The sequence below is a fragment of the Eulemur rufifrons genome, chromosome 7 (genome assembly GCF_041146395.1).
Source record: "Eulemur rufifrons isolate Redbay chromosome 7, OSU_ERuf_1, whole genome shotgun sequence".
In the NCBI taxonomy this organism is placed as follows: Eukaryota; Metazoa; Chordata; class Mammalia; order Primates; family Lemuridae; genus Eulemur; species Eulemur rufifrons.
The window spans coordinates 148,735,234-148,756,557 of NC_090989.1; the positions used below are offsets into that span (position 1 = coordinate 148,735,234).

At 38.0% G+C, this 21,324-nt stretch overlaps 1 protein-coding gene across 1 annotated transcript; it reads right to left on the reverse strand.

The window, feature by feature from the left end:
- Positions 1-1,616: 1,616 nt before the first annotated feature.
- HIGD1A (HIG1 hypoxia inducible domain family member 1A) lies at positions 1,617-18,832 on the reverse strand. Its single transcript, XM_069473497.1, has 4 exons — positions 18,769-18,832; positions 11,366-11,484; positions 3,434-3,568; positions 1,617-2,624 (listed from the first exon to the last, which is right to left on the reverse strand). The coding sequence occupies exons 2-4, from the start codon at positions 11,460-11,462 to the stop codon at positions 2,575-2,577; spliced, it is 282 nt and encodes a 93-aa protein (XP_069329598.1). The 5' UTR covers positions 11,463-11,484; positions 18,769-18,832; the 3' UTR covers positions 1,617-2,574.
- Positions 18,833-21,324: the final 2,492 nt, after the last annotated feature.

The window sequence follows — 21,324 nt, forward strand, 5'->3', positions numbered from 1 at the left end:
ATCTTAGCACTTCACTCCTGTTCTCTCCCCAGCCTCTGCCATTTCTCTAAATTCATGCTCTCAAATTAGTTTTTATTTAAACAAAATCAGTAGTATACCTATTAGAATGAAAATTTTCTGAAAATGTAGTGAAAATTGATCCAGAAAGGTCAGCACCAAGACTTACATTATTAAAATTATTAGACTTGATAAAGACATAATTTTTTAAGCATCCAAGCAAAAAATCAAAATCACTTATTTAGGGAAAATGTCACATGACCTTAGGCTTCTCTATAGCAGTATTTTCAATAGTCTCAAGCAAAATGTGAACTAAAAATTTTAAATCTAGCCAAATTGTTTTTACTGTGTAAAGGCTACAGATAAACATATTCAAACATATAAAAATTTAGGGGAATTGTTCCATGAGTCTTTCTTGAGAGAACTATTAAACCACGAATTTCTGCCAATCAAGAGATTGCTGGGAATGTTTGTGAGCTTTGATTATATTTAAATTGTAGAACTAGGATGAAGAAATGTGAGGATGACAGAATATAAACATTCTATGTTCTTACAATGCAGAAATGATAACGTATAATCATACCGACTAGTACTAGGTGGTGGAGAAGGAGGGGATGAAGAAATAGGCTAGGTTTAAATATTGCTCATAAGGCATTATTAGTGACTAGAAAGAAACAGAAGAGTGTTATAATTACATGAATAACCACCAGACCAGAAATTACCCACAAAAAGCAAAGAATATAAAACATACCATATAGTAAAATATTGTTAAAATCATCACAACACAAAGCAGAACATGATTAAAGTAGGGAACAACAACAATAAAAGCCAATTTTCTGAAACTGTTCCCAAATTTATTCCTCTACAGAAAATCCTTCATGAAATAATTAAGACTGCCTACAAGCATATCTTGTCTATTTAAGGCTGAGTAAATAGTTCTTAATACCTTATATTTTTAAAGCACTTTCATATAGTGCTATATGATGATTTACCAGCTAGATAAGACCATAGAAATTATCTAGTCCAAGCTCTATCTCATTTCAAAGGTAGGAAAAGATTGAGAAAATTCTGATTTGGTCCAGGTCACACAGTCAGTAGGCGAGTTAAGACCACATTACAACCTCTCGTCTAATTTTATTATGTTAACTGCTGCCACTCCAGCATTAATTTCACACAGGTCAACATTCTGAGACTGTAACATCTGTCAGCATCTACCACTTCAAAAGAGTAGATTGCTGTCTTTAAAGGACAATTCCATGCAATCTAAACCAGAAATAAATGCATAACCACGCAATCAGTTCTACAGGTAGGACAGCATAGTGGAATATAAGCTATTAAGCTAGACAGCCCAGGTTCCAGTGCCAAACCTACAACCTTCTCTATGTAAACTTGGGAAAATTACTTAAGTGGTTCATGCCTCAGTCTTCTCACCTGTGAAATGAGGCTCATAGTTGCTACCGCAGGAAGCTTAAATGACATTGTGGCTCCTACCAAAGATACAAAATGTTTTATCTCTTTTCTTGGAACTTACATTTTGTGCTATTTTGAGGAATGATTTATTTTTCCAAACTGAAATAAATACAAGACATTTGATGTGTTCATTTATTTTAATAACAATACATATACCATGTTATCACCATGGAATGTAAGTTCAGATTACACGAGAGCATTTGACAAGTGTAATAAAGTATTCTGTAGTATACCAAAGTTTTTGTATAATGTCTGGACAAACCAGCTTGTTCATAAATCATTAATCACTCCCATTACAGGCAATTTGTTTAACACTTCTAATCCTTACAGAGAAAAAAAACATAATGCACACACTTAAAAAAGTTCTTTATTTACCTATGCATTAGTGCTTAAAATACATATTTCTATTTCAAGGTGACATTTAAAAATTACTAAAATATAACAGCAGCAAAAATACAATTTTGCAATTACAAAAGAACTAAACTGGAATCCATAATTAAGTTTTTCTCATGTTTACAATTGTGATTCTGAAATAAATACTACTACTATGCAGGTCTGTTGTAAGCTTTCTAGGCTTGGTTTAAACACATACACATACACTTTCAATTTTAAAAGGCTTTTACAAATTATACTCATGCACTTTTTTTAAAGAGTTCTAAAAGAGCCAACCAGTCCCCAAAACTGAAGTACTCAACCAGTCCCCAAGACAGGCAGAAAAAAGTTAAATTAACTGGCGTAAAAAGGACTCCTACATTACATCCAAAGCATCCGATATTCTGCAGCAAACTGGGAGTACTTCAGGGTTGGCCTGCTGTCCTCTTTAGAACTAATTTCATTTAATGGTTTAAGAAGGTGGACATTTTAACATCGTCAAGTACATTTAGGTGACATGTTTCTTTTTGTGTTAACTTGACTCCCATGAATGACCTAGTTAGTGAACTAGTCACTAGTAATTTGGTCACCAGGCAAATCAAACCTACAAGAAAGGAAGCCAATATTCAAAATACTGTATTATTGTCTGAACTCATAATTTATTTTTGACATAGATAAGTAACCTCAATAACTAAAGCAAGCTCCTCCAACAAGACCAAGACGGCAGCTCTTCTTCTAAGGTTTAGGTTTTGCCCAGAATTCCCGATACATGGAATAGCCCATACCTAAAGAAAAAGAATGCTAGTTAAGCATTTAAATATTTTCTTCAGTATTAAGAAAATAAAAACTCAGTTCATAAAACAGCTAAAATAGCCCTGAATATTTATAAGGGCAACAAGACCCCAGGAAGCTACATTTTTGGCTTCTTAAACAATTTAAATTTCTTAAACTTTTTTTTTTTTTTTCTTGAGAAGGAAAGAAGTTTATTAATTTGCTGGCAAATGAGAAGGTTGGCAGATTATCCTCTTAAAGTATCAACATTCTCTTCTTAAACTCTTTTTATATACAGTAGTTTCCCAAGTAGCTAAGAGCTAGTATGACTAGCTTACTACGTTATAATACTTCTTTAAAGAACAATCAATATTTATCTCACAACTTTAAAATGAGTCACTCTCATTACATAATACCAAATGAAGTAAATGAAATAATGCCAATAAAAGCTACCTACACTAATACCTACACTTCAAAAATCTTTCCACCTTCAAAAACTCAGTAAAATGGCAATCATATGTCTCTCCTAGATAATGAATGTTATACCAACCATATTTGCATGTCTGGACTCTTCAGTGAAATTATAAACTCAGTGATGGACAGGATTATTTCTTCTTTTTCTTTAAAACCTTATGAGAATATCTCATAGACAGTAAAACTGTCACTACTTGAATTGTTTTTATTAATTCAATTTTACATGAAACTGAATACAAATGATACTTTCAAACTGCCTAAAGTTCAGCTAAAAGTATCTACCTTGTTTTGTTTGTAAAGAAATGCCTTAATGGGGAACCAAAATTGAAAATTTCCTACAGAAACCTACCGAGAGTCATTGCTCCCACAACAAAGCCTTGGGCTGCCACACGCATGTGGATCAGGTGAACGGACATTTTAGTATTTCCCCTGCTCTTCAATTTGTATAATCCATATGCAACAATTGCTGCAAAACCTGCCATTCCTGTAAAACAAAGTCACAAGTATGTCAGATACATGGGGGGAGGGGACCAAGATGATTTTACCATTATCAACCCAAATAAATGACTGAGGCAAAAATCTCAATCAATGGAGATTTATTAAGCCAAGATTTTGAGGACACGCCCAGGAAAAACACGAACCACAAACAAGCTGTGACTATTTTTCCAAAGGGGAGGTTGGAACCTTCAGCATTTTAAAGGCATACCGAGAAAAGGAAAAAGGCAGGAGGGTGGAAGACTGATGAGGTACTGGTTGCATTCTTGTGAGGTATAAGAAATCTACATTTTACATAAAATAAGGGAGTGAAGGAAGCATTGATTGTAGATGTCTCCAGGTAGGTGGAAGAATGTCTGATTTTATCTTGTTTCCAGTTCTGTTATCTGCAAGATAAACTTGTAATTCATTGTTAGTGTGGAATCGATAGGCTTTAGTTTTAGGTGCTAGAAAGAGGTACAATTTGCAAGTCCTTGCTTATGGGAGGTTAGTGAGAAATTTCCTTAATGAATGATCTGTGGTGCCTGAGGTTATGATTTTCTGTTTATACTATCAATCTATGTACTTTCTATTATTTTTATAAGAATGTTTTATCAGACTATTAGCTAACAAACTGAGTTTTTCACTTTTTTCAACTTAGAACTAAAAATCTTTTTTTTTTTTTTTTGAGACAGAGTCTCACTCTGTTGCCCAGGCTAGAGTGAGTGCCGTGGCGTCAGCCTAGCTCACAGCAACCTCAAACTTCTGGGCTCAAGCGATCCTTCTGCCTCAGCCTCCCGAGTAGCTGGGACTACAGGCATGCGCCACTATGCCTGGCTAATTTTTCTATATATATATTTTTAGTTGTCCATATAATTTCTTTCTATTTTTAGTAGAGACGGGGTCTCGCTCTTGCTCAGGCTGGTCTCGAACTCCTGACCTTGAGCGATCCACCCGCCTCGGCCTCCCAGAGTGCTAGGATTACAGGCGTGAGCCACTGCGCCCGGCCAGAACTAAAAATCTTTAAGCAAACAGCAGATCCAGAAAGTCAGGATTACCTTTAAAATTGTGGGTTTGTGGAACCAGCAAATGAATTAAGAGTATAATTATTATAACAAAACACATGTGCTAAAATTCTTATCTGGAGTTAGGGAATGAATTTATAACTCTTCCTCTCTGTCCTACTTCCCTCCCTGAAGGGAACCAATATAGCGGAGACAATGCTACATAGTACTATCACTGAGAAACAGGCAGACCTCGCCTATATACTTCAAACTTTGAGATACTGTACTGGGAACACTGTAAGTAAAGCATTGCATAGTAGAAAGCAATAGAGCAATGTTAAAGTTAAAAGAATTATGACCCTAGAATTCTATACAGAACCAAGCCCTCATTTATTTTGAAGACAAAGGCATTTAGGACGTGACCTTGCATGTTTTCAAAGTATGCTATCATGTACTTATACAAAACCCTAAAGGAAGTAATACAGTCAAATGGAAACAGTCAATCAAAATGTACAGTTCAAAAAATAAAAACACAATGGGTGAGATATAATGGTGAGCAAAAAAAGGTAGTAAAATTTATACTGGTTCCTTGAAAATGATTGGATATAGTGTATAAAACTTAATAAAAATTAATAATATGGAATTAAAGCTACGATTATTACCACAAAACATGCATGCTAAGGGTCTTACCTTGAGTTAGGGAATTAATTTATATTCACTTTAATACTTGAAATACATGAAAAAACATATCCTGATTAACAATGTAAAGATAATCACAAGCAGTAAAGGAACAGCTGCAGAACTTCCAAATCATTAGAAAAAATTTTTAAATAATATAAAAGGAAACAACAAGAAAGTATAACAAATAGAAAACACAAAGTAGTAGAAGTAAAACTAAGAGAACTTATTACAATAAATGTGAATGTAAGTTAACTTCTACGAGGTTGAAAAAACAAAACCTGGATATATGCTTTGTACAGTAGATACAACTAGAATGACACTAGAGAGTTAAAAATAAAAGTATGGGCAAAGATAAGACCAGGCAATTAAGCAAAGAGAAAGCAAGAGTGGCAATAGTAAATAATATCAAGGTAGAATTCTAGGTAAAATGCATTGACTGTGTCACATATGCAGACATTTTATAATAAAAAGATTAGTCCATAAAAAAGTCACACACTTACAACATAGCAGTAAAATAAATGAAGCAAAAACTGCTAGCAACACAAGCATGCTCTATTAGAAGATAAATAAAGGGGCTGGGCGTGGTGGCTCACACCTGTAATCCTAGCACTCTGGGAGGCTGAGGCAGGCAGATCATTTGAGCTCAGGAGTTTGAGATCAGCCTGAGCAAGAGTGAGTCCCGCCTCCGTCTCTACTAAAAATAGAAAGAAATTAGCTGGACAACTAAAAATATATATAAAAATTAGCCGGGCATGGTGGTGCGTGCCTGTAGTCCCAGCTACTCGGGAGGCTGAGGCAGGAGGATTGTTTGAGCCCAGGAGTTTGAGGTTGCTGTGAGCTAGGCTGACGCCACAGCACTCTAGTCCAGGCAACAGAGTGAGACTCTGTCTCAAAAAAAAAAAAAAAAAAAAAAAAAAAAAAAAAGAAGATAAATAAAATGATAAAATGTTAACATTGTCTCTTTCAGAAAACAGCAGAATAAGAAGCCCCAAACTAAAGCTATAGAATCGAATGACACCATTAAATAATCTTACTTTTTAAAAATAAATAAAATCTAATATTTTAATTTAGAACAGAGATCACACATTCTTTCAAGTGTCTATAAAGCTTTAACAAAACAAATCATTGATTAGGATACAAAGAAAATTCTGACTTCCAAAAAGGCTGTATTCCTGGACTACATAAAACTAAAATTTAGTAATCAAAATATAAAATAGCGTCCTCCCCAACACACACATACACAAACACATCTCCTTTTTTTTTTTTTTTTTTTGAGACAGAGTCTCACTCTGTTGCCCAGGCTAGAGTGAGTGCCGTGGCGTCAGCCTAGCTCACAGCAACCTCAAACTCCTGAGCTCAAAGGATCCTCCTGTCTCAGCCTCCCGAGTAGCTGGGACTACAGGCATGCGCCACCATGCCCGGCTAATTTTTTCTATATATATTTTTAGCTGTCTATATAATTTCTTTCTATTTTTTAGTAGAGATGGGGTCTCGCTCTTGCTCAGGCTGGTCTCGAACTCCTGAGCTCAAACGATCCGCCCACCTCGGCCTCCCAGAGTGCTAGGATTACAGGCGTGAGCCACCGCGCCCGGCCACACATCTCCTTAATCACTGAGAATTTAAGCACTTATAAATGGGTTTAAAGGCTAAAGTAAAAAATTTCATTAGCATTGAAAAATAAAAACAGTACTGGTTCTTACAACAAACAAAACTGTGAAACCTCTAGGAAGTCTGATTAAGGAGAAAATAAATACACAACTCTAGGAATAAGAAAGAGGATATAATCACAAATAGTAAGGAGATTTTAAAAAATAATGACTACTCTTCTTTGTCAATTAAATTTGAAAATCAAGGTGAAATGAATGATTTCTGAGGAAAATACAAATTACTAAATTAGACTCATGAAGTGGTAGAAAACCCTCCTATACCAATAACTATAACAAGAATTAAAAGTGCAATGTATGATTTATCCCCCAAAGTTAAAGACCTAAATAGTTTTATTAACAAGATCTTATAAATTTTAAGGGCATTATCAATAAATGTTATTTAAAATATGCCAGAGTATTAAAAAGATGGCAGTACATTTTTTCTAATACTTTTCCCAAGAAAACAAAACCCTGATACCAAAACAAAATTAAGATAACACAAGAAAAAAATCAGAGAGCAATATAAATTATGAACATAGATATAAAATTCCTAAATCAAATACTAGCTCTAGCTTATCAACTCTAAAACTGTATTAGAATAATATTATCAGCCATGATTATTGGGTTTTTACTTTGGGAATTAACTACTGCTTTCACAAAGGAAAATATCTTACATCTAAGCCAACACAACTGTATTTAGTGTTCAAACACTATAAGCATTCCCTTTAAAATCAAGAATAAGAGAAGGGGCCAGGCACGGTGGCTCATGCCTGTAATCCTAGCACTCTGGGAGGATCGCTCGAGGTCAGGAGTTAGAGACCAGACTGAGCAAGAGCGAGACCCTGTCTTTACTAAAAATAGAAAGAAATGATTTGGACAGCTAAAAAATATATATACAGAAAAAATTAGCCAGGCATGGTGGCGCATGCCTGTAGTCCCAGCTACTCAGAAGGCTGAGGCAGGAGGATTGCTTGAGCCCAGGAGTTTGAGGTTGCTGTGAGCTAGGCAGACGCCACGGCACTCTAGCCCGGGCAACACAGTGAGACTCTGTCTCAAAAAAAAAAAAAAAGAATAAGAGAAGGATACGTGCAAATACTGCTATTATTGCCTAAAGATCCTAAACTATTGCATAAGACAAGAAAAAAGCTACAGAAATAACTTAGGAAGAAACACTATTGGTTTGCAGATCATATGACCATGTGTATGGGAAATCCAGGATAATCAAAAGAAAAACTACCACTAATAATGAAAAAAGATTACTTTCACAAACGCATCAAAAAACATATCTGGGAATATCTAAGACCTAGAGAAATTAAAACTACAAAATTATATTTAAGGACACAAAAGATCTGAATAAAAATTGATGAATATACCACATTCCAAGATTTCCATTCTCCCCAGATTTATAAATTAATTTCAATGCAATCCAAATATAAACCCCAACGAGACATTTTCCCCCATTTTGGAACTTGAAGACAGGCTAATTTCTGTTTGTTTGTTTTTTGTTTTCCTTTTAAAGAGATGGGGTCTCACTATATTGCCCAGGCTGGAGTGCAGTGGCTAGCCACAGGCATGATCATAGCACACCCTACAGCCCCAAACTCTTGGGTGCAAGTGATCCTCCTGCCTCAGCCTCCCCAGTAGCCAGGATTTTGAAGTAAACAGAAAAGTTCTTTCTTTTTGAGAAAGTAGAATAATGACAGTGTACTGGCTTAAGAGGTATCTAAACATACCATTAAGTTTCTGGTAGACAGGCAAACAGACCAAAGTAACAAAATAGGTACAGTAGTTGAGTAACAGATCTAGACTCATGTGTATGTTTAGAATATGACATTGTTGGCACATCAAATCAATGGGAAAAATGCAACATGTATACCCAAAACACTGTGTTGACATCCACAATATAAAATAATTATAATCAGTTAAAAAAAGACAAACAACCTAGTTAAAACAAAAACAAACAAAAAAATCAAGCTAATTCACAGAAGGAACCTGAATGTCTGATAAACATGAAAAGATACGTGAACCAATAATCAAATAAATACAAAATTACTACAAGCTTGCGCTGTCATGCGCCCAGCTGGGGTTTTTTTTTTTTGCTAGAGATGGGGTCTCACTCTTGCCCAGGAACTCCTGAGCTCAAGTAATCCTCCCACCTCGGCCTCCCACAGTGCTAGGATTACAGGCTTGAGCCACTGCACCTGGCCCAAATAAACACAAAATTAAACAATATCTAGTGCTATTAATATTAACAGCATGGGAAAATCAGCCTGTCATAGCCAATTATTTGGTGCAAAGAATTGTTTTGGTATAATTAAGTATATAAGGATATATAATTTTCACACACACATACATTTTTTGGGCAACAATTTGTAAAAGCAATATAATAGTATCTCTGTAAGAAGGCTGTCCAATGGGGGGGAACAACATAATGGGAACAATTCCAATGTCCATCAATAGAACAATGGTTAAATAAATGTAGGATTTACATACTTCAAAGAAGGGATGTGTGTAAATGACAAGTAAATGCCACTAAGGCACAGAAAGAAAATTTTATATTTTTACCTCATCCTTTAAAATGTCTTTGTGCATGTTTTAAAATGCCTAAATATGTATGAACAAAGGTACTTTTAAATGATTTAAAAATAGGTAAATATATACACACACACTAGCAGTACATGCTCAAATTATTTTTTTACTGATGGAATGTACAATCAAAAAACTTTATAGTTATGAAATACTATATATCTACAAAATAGTAATTTAACTATTAAAAATATAAATATACTATAAAAAATTCTCCTATATGCATCGATATGAAAAGGTAATGAAAATACATGCCTAAAGAAAAATAGAATTTCATTTAAAAATACATTAATAATAATTTATGTAATATATGGAGAAGAAAATCCTGATGGAATGTGCACCAACTGCTGTTGTCTTTCAGAGTCAGGATCATAGGGCGTGGCCCCTTTCTGTTTCATGTACTTTTGCAACTAACTTATATGGTCAGAAGAAAAATTGCTTCAAAAGATGTCAAAGTTCTTTAAACTGTTGGAGGGCCATATTAAAGGATGTCATCACTTTAATTGATAATAACAAAAAATTAGAAACCATATAAATTTCTACCAATAAAGGAATACATAATGTTATATATAATAGTGATGTATATAATATAAATAAATAATTGTGTATCTATAGAATGGAATAAGATCATCATTTTTTTTTTTTTTTTTTTGAGACAGAGTCTCACTCTGTTGCCCAGGCTAGAGTGAGTGCCATGGCATCAGCCTAGCTCACAGCAACCTCAAACTCCTGAGCTCAAGCGATCCTCCTGTCTCAGCCTCCCGAGTAGCTGGGACTACAGGCATGCACCACCATGCCCGGCTAATTTTTTTTTTTCTATATATATATTTTTAGCTGTCCATATAATATCTTTCTATTTTTAGTAGAGATGGGGTCTCGCTCTTGCTCAGGCTGGTCTCGAACTCCTGAGCTCAAACGATCCGCCCACCTCAGCCTCCCAGAGTGCTAGGATTACAGGCGTGAGCCACCGCGCCCGGCCAAGATCATCATTAAAAGTTGAGTTTTTAATAACATGGGTGAAACACAAGATAATTACATATATGCACCTCAGTATGACCCTGAATCTGTAAAGACAAAAAAAAAAAAAAAAAAAAAAACTGGAAGAAATATGTACAGCAAAATGGTAACAATAGTTATATCTAAGTCATAGAATTACAGGTTATTTTCATATTCTCTATACAATTAAAAGATTTTTAACTTTTTCTTGAGATATAATTTATATACGATACATTTCACCTCTTTACCCATCTTAAGTGTACATTTAATGACTTTTAGTATGCCTGAGGCCCTACTGTAATAGTCTGATCTTTGGGGGCCTAGAGACTAAATAGCTAAGGTCAGTCATATGGGCACTGCTCATGGGTCTTGACCCCCAAAAAAACCTAGACACCAAGGCTTGGTGGGCTTCCCTGGATGGCAGTACTTTGCATGTGTTGCCATACATTATTGCTGGAAGAATTAAGTGTCCTCCCCCACCCCGTGTGACTCCTCTGGAAGGAGACACCTGGAATCTTGTGCCTGATTTCTCACCCCATATGCCTTTGCTGATTTTAACCTATATCCTTTCACTGTAATAAACCACAACTATGACTCGAACAGTTTTTTGAGTCTTACAAGTCCTGGCCAATCATCAAGTCTGAGGGCGGTTTTAGGGTCCCCCAATACATTATTCACTAAAATAAGAGCCAATAAAATAAGAAGTCTGAATACATACAGAAGAATTTTTGTGAAGAGATTTATATCATGCCAATCTCAGCATATTTCAACAACATAAGAAAAAAACTGAAAATAAATTCTTTTAGGTTATCCTCAGTGAACAAGTTTGCCATATTTCTACTGTATTCAAGCTTACAATAGATTGATAATTAGAACTGTCAATTTCAAACTTACCAATAGGGACAAATGGTGCCTCTCTAGCTTTTCGGATAAGTTTAGATCCCTGATCTTCATCATACGAAGAAAGAGAAACATCTGTGTCGGTTGACATAGTGATTGCTTGAAGAATCTTCCTGAAAGAAAATTTCTATGAGGCTATGTAATTAAAAGCATCTAGAACATTATTAAATACCTGGATATACTTAAAATATTCCTAATTTCCATGAAAAACTTGGCATATGTTCTCCATAAACCTTAAAAAATATTTTTAGAAATTAACTATATTTTTAACCTATAGACACCATTAGGAAGAGCTGTATATATTTATTCCCACTCGCATTTTGCTATTTCTCCCATACAACTGATTCCCTTTTAGCATCATATTATTAAAAACAGTGATATTAAAAAAATTAAAATGAATTTTATCAATTAAAATAGCAGCTAATAATTCTGTGGCTATCTTCATTAAGGATGAACGTCAGCTTGGCAACTTTAAGTTACTCAAACCAAACTGATAACTCCCACTGTCCCTTCAATATCACATATTGGAAATCCTACCAAGCACTTTTAAGTGTAGTTAAGTGCAGTCTTTATGGCTTTCAACAGCTGATTTACTCACTTTAATGTGCTACCTGGGTTCATTTCTCACCTCTGACTAGTTTCCAATCTATTACACTAATCTCTATTATCATGGTGGTTGCCTTTGGGGAAAAGATTACAGTTATTCTGAATACGCAAAATTTCTACCGAGCTCATTATGCATGTCTTTTAAATAATGTTGTTAGAAACGTCTCCTTTATAGCCTTTTAGTTTCTTTATGACCTAGGGTTATCATTTTTAACATCACTACAGCACAAAACTGAACTACCCTCAGGGCCACCTTTTTTTTATTTGGACAGAGTCTCCCTCTGTCAACCCGCTGGAGTTCAAAGGTGTCATCATAGCTCACTGCAATCTCAAACTCCTGGGCTCAAGGATCTTCCCGCTTCAGCCTCCCAAGTAGCTGGGACTATAGGTGCACGCCACCACACCCAGCTAATTTTTTCTATTTATTTTTTTTTTGTAGAGACGGTGGTTTCGCTATGTTACCCAGGCTGTCTCGAATTCCTGGCCTAAAGTGATCCTCCCATCCTGGCTTCCCGGAGTGCTAGGATTACAAGCTGAGCCACCATGCCTGTAATGAATAGAGTATCTTCTAAGCTTCAGATGTGCTTTCGTTTACATACCTTACATTCCCCAGGCTTCCTCTTAAAATTCTCGACCTTCTTATATTATAAATCCTTTAAATCTACGGTCCCCAAATCCCGGTCCACAGACCGGTACTGTTAAGGACCATGGCAGCAGAGCTTCACTGCCCGCCCAGTCCGTGGAAAAATTGTCTTCCATGCAACTTAGGAACAGCAGTGGGGGAGAGGCAGGGCAAAGCTTCACCTGTATTTATAGTTGCTCCCCTCCCCATTGCCTGAGCTCCACCTCCAACCACTCCCTCCCCCATCCGTGGAAAAACTGTTCCATGAAACCGGTCCCTGGTAACAAAAAGACTGGGGAACCGCTGCTTCAAAAGGTACCCAAAATGGCAAGATACCAGCCTGATAGTTACATGAATAAGGGAATAGGGGAAAAAAAGATTCATTTCCATTATCATAGGGAGCAAAGGCTCCTTTCTTCCTTTTTAGTTATCTCTCACAAGGGAAGTTAATATCCCATTCATCACAATGAGGCACTAACAAATTCAATTTCACCTTAGTTACAATAACTATGTATACTTTCTTCTTCATTGAACAATTTTGAACTGCCTGTAAACTTTGCCCGTAGATAAAATAAGGAAGTCAAACACAGCATACTGCGTAAGTGCACACATCTCTGATCAGTGTCAATCACAATAAACTCAAAAGTCAACTGCCCATCAAGTCACCCATATAAAACCTTACCTTCACTTCTGGGTTTCTCATGTGCATCATACTCCCTTTGATAAGAGTAGCTCTCATTCAACACTTTGCTATTCAAGGGTGTTAGTGGCAGCTAAGGCCCTCAAAGAAAATGCAACTCCAAAGGTGGGGAACCATGGCTACTTAGTTTGAAAAGTAAATTCATCCCTCCAAGCCCCATCCCCACTGAAAAGTTAGTGCTGTCATCTGACAGAGCTTTGCTAGGTAGGACAAAATTCAAATTAGAAATAGACCTTCTCTGTTGAGCCTAAGAATACTGAGTTATAGAAATGCCCCCTGTATTTCTGGAGACAAGATTTGATTTCAGAAGTCAAATAAGGCTTTGCCTTAAAGAAAAAATAAATGTGTTAGTTCAAAAGCTGCCTCATCTCAGGAGGGCATCTCGTTGGTCAGTAATAGCTACACTTCCAAGAGACAGCTGTAAACTGGGCCTATGGTTCTCACCTGTTTTGAAAGACAAGGCAGGCCTTTCCCTTAGAACCAAAAGGTTGACGGAGCTGACAGGCAAAGATCCCGGGAGGTAAGAGCTGATGAGATAGATATGCTAATGCCCAAGCCGGGCCCAAAGGGAACCATGCAGTTCAAGTAATTAACACAAAGCACAGTCCATGTTGACTTCTGGGATCATCTCTGTCTCCAAGAACACAATCACTGGAGCCAAGATGTCTCTGTTTTTTGCTAAAGTAATAGCCTTATCATAAAACTTAGAAGTTTGCCCCAAAACGATTTTATAACTCATTGTTCCCCTAGTTAGAGTTAGTTAAAGGATCTGTAGTAGCCTTTTAGGAGACTTTGACCCCAGAGCAAACTGCCTGTTAGTATGAAAATCCCGTTGCCCTTGGCAACCAGAGCCTGTATCTATCCTATATAATACCTGTGTGGAGTTTCAGTAGGAGATATTTTATGCGGGTAAAAATATATCCATCCAGATACCCTCCTATATCTATTTTCATGAACCTTTACTTTGTAAACTATATCTTTGGCTCTGTGTATTATTATTGTCATTATTTTATCTTTTATTTCTGTTTCCTACTATTTTTTTCATCCTTTGCGATGATCCCTGCCTGAGAGACCTGATCGGAAGAAAAAACCTCTTTGCAGGGAGTGTAGCTAACTCCCTGCAAACAGGCGTAGTCAACTTAGAGACTTGATCGGAACAAAGAGAAAAAACCTCTTTGCGGGGAGCATAGCTAACTCCCTGCACTTCTCTTCTTGTTTTCTATTCCATTATGTCCTAATTGAGTAAACTACTTACTGGGCTTTTATTATATACAAGATTCAATAAGTTCACAGTTTAAGATGCTCACTATATATTTGAAGAGATAAAACATAAACACTGAAATAATGGTTCAAAAATTAGATATTTTTTAAAAAGAGAGATGACAGAATGTGATTAATTGCCAATAGCATAACAGAGGAAATGAGGACTGAATTTAGAGGGATTGAAGTCTTTTAGCTAAAGGAGGTTTGGGAAGTTTCACAGAGAAACACTTGAGATTGGCTTTGAAGAAACTGCATAAATGGACTAGATGGAGAGATTAAACTCTGTATTTATTTCAGGCTGGCATGTTTATTAGCTGCCTTCATACCTAATCATAAACTTCTCAAAGGGCCGGGCGAGGTGGCTCACGCCTGTAATCCTAGCACTCTGGGAGGCCGAGGTGGGCGGATCGTTTGAGCTCAGGAGTTCGAGACCAGCCTGAGCAAGAGCGAGACCCCATCTCTACTAAAAATAGAAAGAAATTATATGGACAGCTAAAAATATATATAGAAAAAATTAGCCGGGCATGGTGGCACATGCCTGTAGTCCCAGCTACTCGGGAGGCTGAGACAGGAGGATCGCTTGAGCTCAGGAGTTTGAGGTTGCTGTGAGCTAGGCTAACGCCACGGCACTCACTCTAGCCTGGGCAACAGAGTGAGACTCTGTCTCAAAAAAAAAAAAACAAAAAAAAACAAAAAAAAAAACTTCTCAAAGATTTAACTGTGTTTATCACAAATCCTCCTTCCACCTCCCTTCCCCAACCCCACATTCTAACCACATTATATTTCTTTTAGACGCTCTCTATACCTCCAAGCCTTTGCACATGCTGTTTCCTCTGCTTATAACTGTTTTCTTCCCTTTCCTCACTTTCCATCCCCTTCAGATGTTCTTTCCTAGCTAACTCCTCCCATTTTTTGGGTTCTATCTTAATTGATCTCCTCTGAGAAGTCTTGAATTTTCTAAATTTGTGGTAAGTGCTTTGGTTATGCAGTCCAATAGGCCCCTGTATTTTCTCTATAACAACCCTTAGAAGCGCCTGTTTAATTTGTCTGTTTCTGGCTGGGCGCAATGGCTCACACCTGTAATCTTAGCACTCTGGGAGGCCAAGATGGGAGGATCACTCAAGGTCAGGAGTTTGAGACCAGCCTGAGCAAGAGCAAGACCCCCGTCTCTACTAAAAATAGAAAGAAATGATCTGGACAACTAAAAATATATAGAAAAAAATTAGCTGGGTATGGTGGCACATGCCTCTAATCCCAACTACTCGGGAGGCTGAGGCAGAAGGATTGCTTGAGCCCAGGAGTTTGAGGTTGCTGTGAGCTAGGCTGATGCCACAGCACTCTAGCCTGGGCAACAAAGCGAAACTCTGTCTAAAAAAAAAAAAAAATTGTCTGTTTCTTTTGCTAGAATCCTTGAAGTCAAGGGCCTATACCTGCCCTGCTCGTATCTATCTCCATTTCCTGGTACAATACCCTGTATGTATTATGGTAAGTTCATCACAAATGTTTGTTGAATAAATTTAAGTTATATTTCTCAACAATTAAAATTATTCTTAGGTAATTTACTTAGGAATATTTGGTGAAAAAGTAACAGTTATACACATTTGTTGAGTTTAATCAGTACAAAAAATGCCAAACTATATGTACGTAAGTGCTTATTTCTTTTATAATTCTTAAATTGTACTTATAAAGAAGAAATGATAACCTTTCTTTGCAGATATAAAAGCACGTTTTCCTCCTTTGCCTGAATTATTCCTAAACTAAAAAATCATTTGGGAATTGTCTTTAAAAGCAAGAAAGTTGATAGTTTTTCCTCTAATCATCTCACATCTGGATGACTATAAATATCCAACAGGTTAATAGAGCAAAAGTTTTTTTTGTTTTTTTTTTTTCTTTTTCTGGGAGGGGGGCAAATGGCTGTTTCTCTCCTATACGTAGAAGAAGGACAGAAGAAAATCTTTCTCCTTTCCTCATTTGTGATACAGGCTCTGAAGCTTGAGACATTTGACCTGGCTTTCAGAAAGTAGCCCCTGGAGTAAGAGGGTGTGGTGAACCAAGTTGCTCACATTGTTTGGTTTAAATGGCTAATGATAATCTGTCTCTGATCCAGAACACCTCCTGTGTACATTTCAGGATGAAATTAGCAAAGATGATTCTAGGTCACCCCAGAATTTAGAAAAAAAAATTAGTGAAGATGAATATTAAAAATCCAATACATATCAGTTGTTATTCTATAGTTCAAATTCTATCTTTATATCATCTTATAAATGATATCATTCTAACATAGTATATATCTAAAACTCTCTGAATATAAAATTTTGATAACTGTCTTTCTAATTACCACCTAAAAGTTTCCCAAGTATTCATGATTTACAGCCACCTGAATTGAAAATGGTTAACTTTTAAAGTATCAGGCCAATAACCTTAAATCATGTAATTCAAAAATAACAAAAGAATCCTATGATTAATCCATGCCAACAGCCTTATTTTACAGGTGGGGAAAGGGTTCTGAGGGATTGTATGAATTGCTCAACACCAGGAATACATCTCTGGCAGGGCAGGATTAGAACCCAGCTCTGCTGATACACAGTCCAAGATTCTTTTGATTGACAATACATTGCCAAATCATCAATCTTATGATGCTGGTGTAAATTTAATTTGAAAATATAAAAATTCTTTACTAAACAGAAGCCCACATCACTGTCTTTGAATTGTAAAAAATATTGTCATGCTTAAAGTTAAATGGAAACTTCTCCAGTGACTTAACTCATCTAACAATTTCAATTGATTTGAAAAATATTTCACCAGCACCACTGCTACATTTTCCTTTATTACTGTTTTCCCATCCATCCGCAGTGATTGTTGACCCAGATCTCTGTCAGAAAGTTGAATACATGTAAAAACAGGTACCAATAACCAGATATTCAAAGTCGGTTTGGAGAACAAGAATTATTCTGTAAGCTTAGTAAGATACTATTAAAGACCTTTCCAAATGCATGGGAACCTAAAAGAGGTATAAGGGAAAATGAACTGTTCAGCAACAGGTGATGTAATAATATAACAGACTGAAGGATCTTCACAGGCTGTCATTTTGTCAGAAACTACTACCTAAAACAACAGTGTTTCAAACCTTGATTTTGCATCAGTCACCCCTCAGCCTGTTCAAAATGGCTGCCAAGGCCCCAGCCTGGAGATTCTGATTCCGATGGTCTGAGGCTGAGCCCGAGTAATCTGTATTTTAAGAAGCCCCTTCAAGAGATTCTGGTGCACAAAGAAGGAAGAGACCCCCTATCATAATAGAATTCCAAATATGTGGGTCATGCGGGAGCATGGTACTACTTCAATCTGTCAGAACTTTTCATCCACACCTGCTATACTAGCAAGTGCCTTGGTACTTCCCGGAAGCACAGACCCCTTCAGTGGGGATTACTCTTAAGAGGGTAATAGCTGCTTCCCAGCCCGGATTAAAGAAAAGCGAGTAACACCGCTGAATCATTTCTGCTACTCTGAACTCACGCCACGCTTTGTAATCTGTAACTGGCAGGCTTGTCGGGAAGAAATTTTTAATTCCAGCACAGATGCTTTACACAGGGCCCTAGGCCTTCTTACCTTCACAGGGTGGGACAGTGTTGCAAAGGGTGGGAGATAAAACCAGGTCGGGGAGAAAGGAAGACCAGGACTGGACGGCCCTGTGGTTTTACGCCCTCCCCTCAACCTCTCAACCTTCCTCCCTTCTCTCTTCCTGTGACCTTGTCAGGACTCCGGCCACAGCGCTCGCTCCCCCTATCCCGTCTCGTCCACCGCTCAGCCCCGCTCTTAAGAAGGCTCCAAGCTCGGGGTACGCCCCGGCTCCCCGCTTCCCGAAGTCGGCCCCAGCAACCTCCCTTCCCCCGTCTCCCGTCTCCCGTCATCGCCCCATCAGTGAGCCTGCCCCTCTCAGCTCAACGACTCACTCCACACGTTTCTGCGTCCTCTCCTCGCTGGCTCCGTACGCCGTCACCCGACAGGACCCCAGGCCTTGTTTCCCGATCCATCACCTCCCCCCATCCTGGCGGTCGAGCAACTACACGCAGCCCCTTCCATCCCAGGCATCACCTCCCTCCCAGCCCCGCGGCCCCCAACCCTCACAAGGTCTTTCGGCCTGGCCAAGCCCTGCTCCACTTATTCCGGCCTCACAGGGGTCGCAATATCCCCCTACGCTTCACTTACCCAGAGCGAGAAAACCACTGACGGTCCTACCAGCTTTGACCCCGGCCCGCGCGCCCAGTCCGCCCGGCTTCCCCCCCACCACGCCCCGCCCTCAGCTGTCCCAGCCAATCAGAAGCCGGCGGCCGGCACGCGTGGGTTGGTGCCGGCCCGGTGGGTGCGTGCGCGTGCGCGTGCGCGGTGGGTGGGGCTGCCCAGAATGCGACCCGAATTGGCTGCGGCGACGCACGCCGGCGGCAGGGGTGACACCGCCCGATTCTGACGTGCAGATCGAGTGAGACGTGAGATCTTGGCGTCCAGGGTTCGTGCCAGGACACTAGAGGGTTTCTGAACCCTCACCCTGGAGCGCCTCAGATTAATCTAGCCCTTTTCTTCTCGGGCAGCGGGGGCCAGCACCGCGAACGCCTTGTCCAGAGCGCCGGCGCTTGCGGAACGCCGCGCAGGCTGGGAGGGGCCGGGGCGAGGGGTTTCGACTGCGGCCGGGCCGCGGGAGGCGGCGGCTAGAGTGGGAGCAGGAGCTTGCCGTCAGGGGCGCCGACGGCGGTGGGACGGCTTAGCGCTCGAGCCCTTCCGCTCCGCTGGCGGGTATCCGTCGTGGACGTGCGTTATCAGGTCTCCTGTGGGACCCTTCCTGGAGCTTACACTCAGTGATAGGCAGCCACTCATGGCAAGCACCGAGTCGCGTGAACTGCAGTCTCAAGCTCCAGCGCTTAAGTGATCCTTCTGCCTCAGCCTCCTGAGTAGTGGGGACTACAAGTGTGTGCTACCACGCCCAGCCAATTTTTAAAATTTTTTGTAGAGATTGGTCTAGCTATGTTGCTTAGGCTAGAGAAGGCACATGTTTTGTCTGGATGATCCTGGTATCTCCTTGAACACTGTCTTTGTGTTCAGTAGGAACTCAATAATGGTAAACGAAGAAAGGCATAACCTTTGTAATTACTGGAGGGCTTAAAATATTAAGTAGGGACTCATTTAGGATGAGCCGGACTGACTTCAATATGAAGGTAAACCAGAAGTCACTAGTCTCTTGATTCTGGAAATACAAAGACTAGCAGCGATGACCAAAGCATATTCATTCCTGAAAGGAATTTATACACATCAAAATAATGTTAGCTAACTTGCTAATATCCAGATAATGAGATTTGGGATCAGGCAGATCTGAGTGCAGATCTCGAGTTGGCAACATACTGGCCATGATCTCGAGTTTAACTTCTGAAAACATTACTTTTTTCACTTGTAAAATGGGAGTAGCAGTAGTGATGGTTATGAAGAAGTACATGTTAGCCCAGTGCCTGGCTTGAAAAGTGTTAGCTATTAGTTTTAAAATTCCTGTGCAAAAAGAGGCAGACCTTCAATTCAAATATTCTGTTTACATGCTTCTGACAGACTGCAATGTTATATTAAATCCAAAATTAAGTGTATGTTGATCCAAATTCTCACTGGATCAATTTAGCACTCTAAGCATGCTCCATTTACCAGTATCATGTGCAAAATAAAGCCTTTATTAACAATGCCAATCAGCCGTTATTTTAAATCAATTATTTCCAAAAGGTAAAAAGTTTCCAAATCTCTTCCTTTAAGATAATTAAAAAGGGTATATAGGTAATAAGGATTTATTTAAGGACTGATGGAAGTTTGAAAAGTTTTACTACTATAACTAATATTCTTACAATCAACTCATATTAGCAACTAAGTCCCATTTCCTCAAAAACTATCAAATGAGATCTTTCTGTTGCAAACTTAACTTTCTTTAAAATCCTGTTCATGTTTTTAAAAACTTCTTAGAAATCCATGCTAATAGTGCTATTATTGGTGGATTGACTTGTTTAATAACCCATTTTGAACATACAGTGAAAGTGAAATTATTAAAATATAAATTTATATTTGTGCTTTTTTGTCTCTGTAAGCTGTGTAGAAACTCCTTGATGTACTAGTTGTATAAAGTAGAAACCCATTGTACAAACCTCTGTATCTCTTATGCTTTTAATATTGTTTTAATGATCTTCTTTAGAAATAGACCCATAAAAATGGTCTGGAAGCCAAACCAAAGTATGGTATAATGTAGATACTGTAAAGCAGTAAACTGAAAACATGTCCTGAAATGTATTCAGCCATGTTTAAGTGACTTTTGTTTAATTATAAAATAGAAACTTCAAATGGGACCTAAAGCAGTGATGTAAAAAATTGGTTTTGGGAATTTAGCCTAATTTATCCATAAGATGGCTGCTAAATTGATTTTTCAGTTGTTTTCTATCATCTAGAAAATAATAGATATAGAAATGAATAATATGAAGAACAATAGTTTGCTTTGAAGTACTAATAAACTTTTATTTAAAGTGCTACATTTTTACTTCTTCAAATGTGCTTTGAATTCTTCAGTTTTGTTTCACTGAATGTTATGTTTTAAATGACTATTAAAATTCTGCTGTATGTAGTAGTTTTTGAGTAAATATTTGAAATGAAAATATGTCCCTGAATACAAAAAAAAAAAAAAAGAGGCAGACCTTGCCCTCAAGATGCTTATGCAGTAAGCATAATAGACACCTATTAAATCAGTCA

Bases quoted from the DNA above. Each gene is read 5' to 3' on its own strand.
- HIGD1A (XM_069473497.1), bottom strand. From the start codon at position 11,462: ATGTCAACCGACACAGATGTTTCTCTTTCTTCGTATGATGAAGATCAG. The intron at 3,569-11,365 runs GTAAGTTTGAAA...TTTGTTTTACAG, and splicing joins GGCACCATTTGTCCCTATTG to GAATGGCAGGTTTTGCAGCA. The intron at 2,625-3,433 runs GTAGGTTTCTGT...CTTTTTCTTTAG, and splicing joins TGTGGGAGCAATGACTCTCG to GTATGGGCTATTCCATGTAT.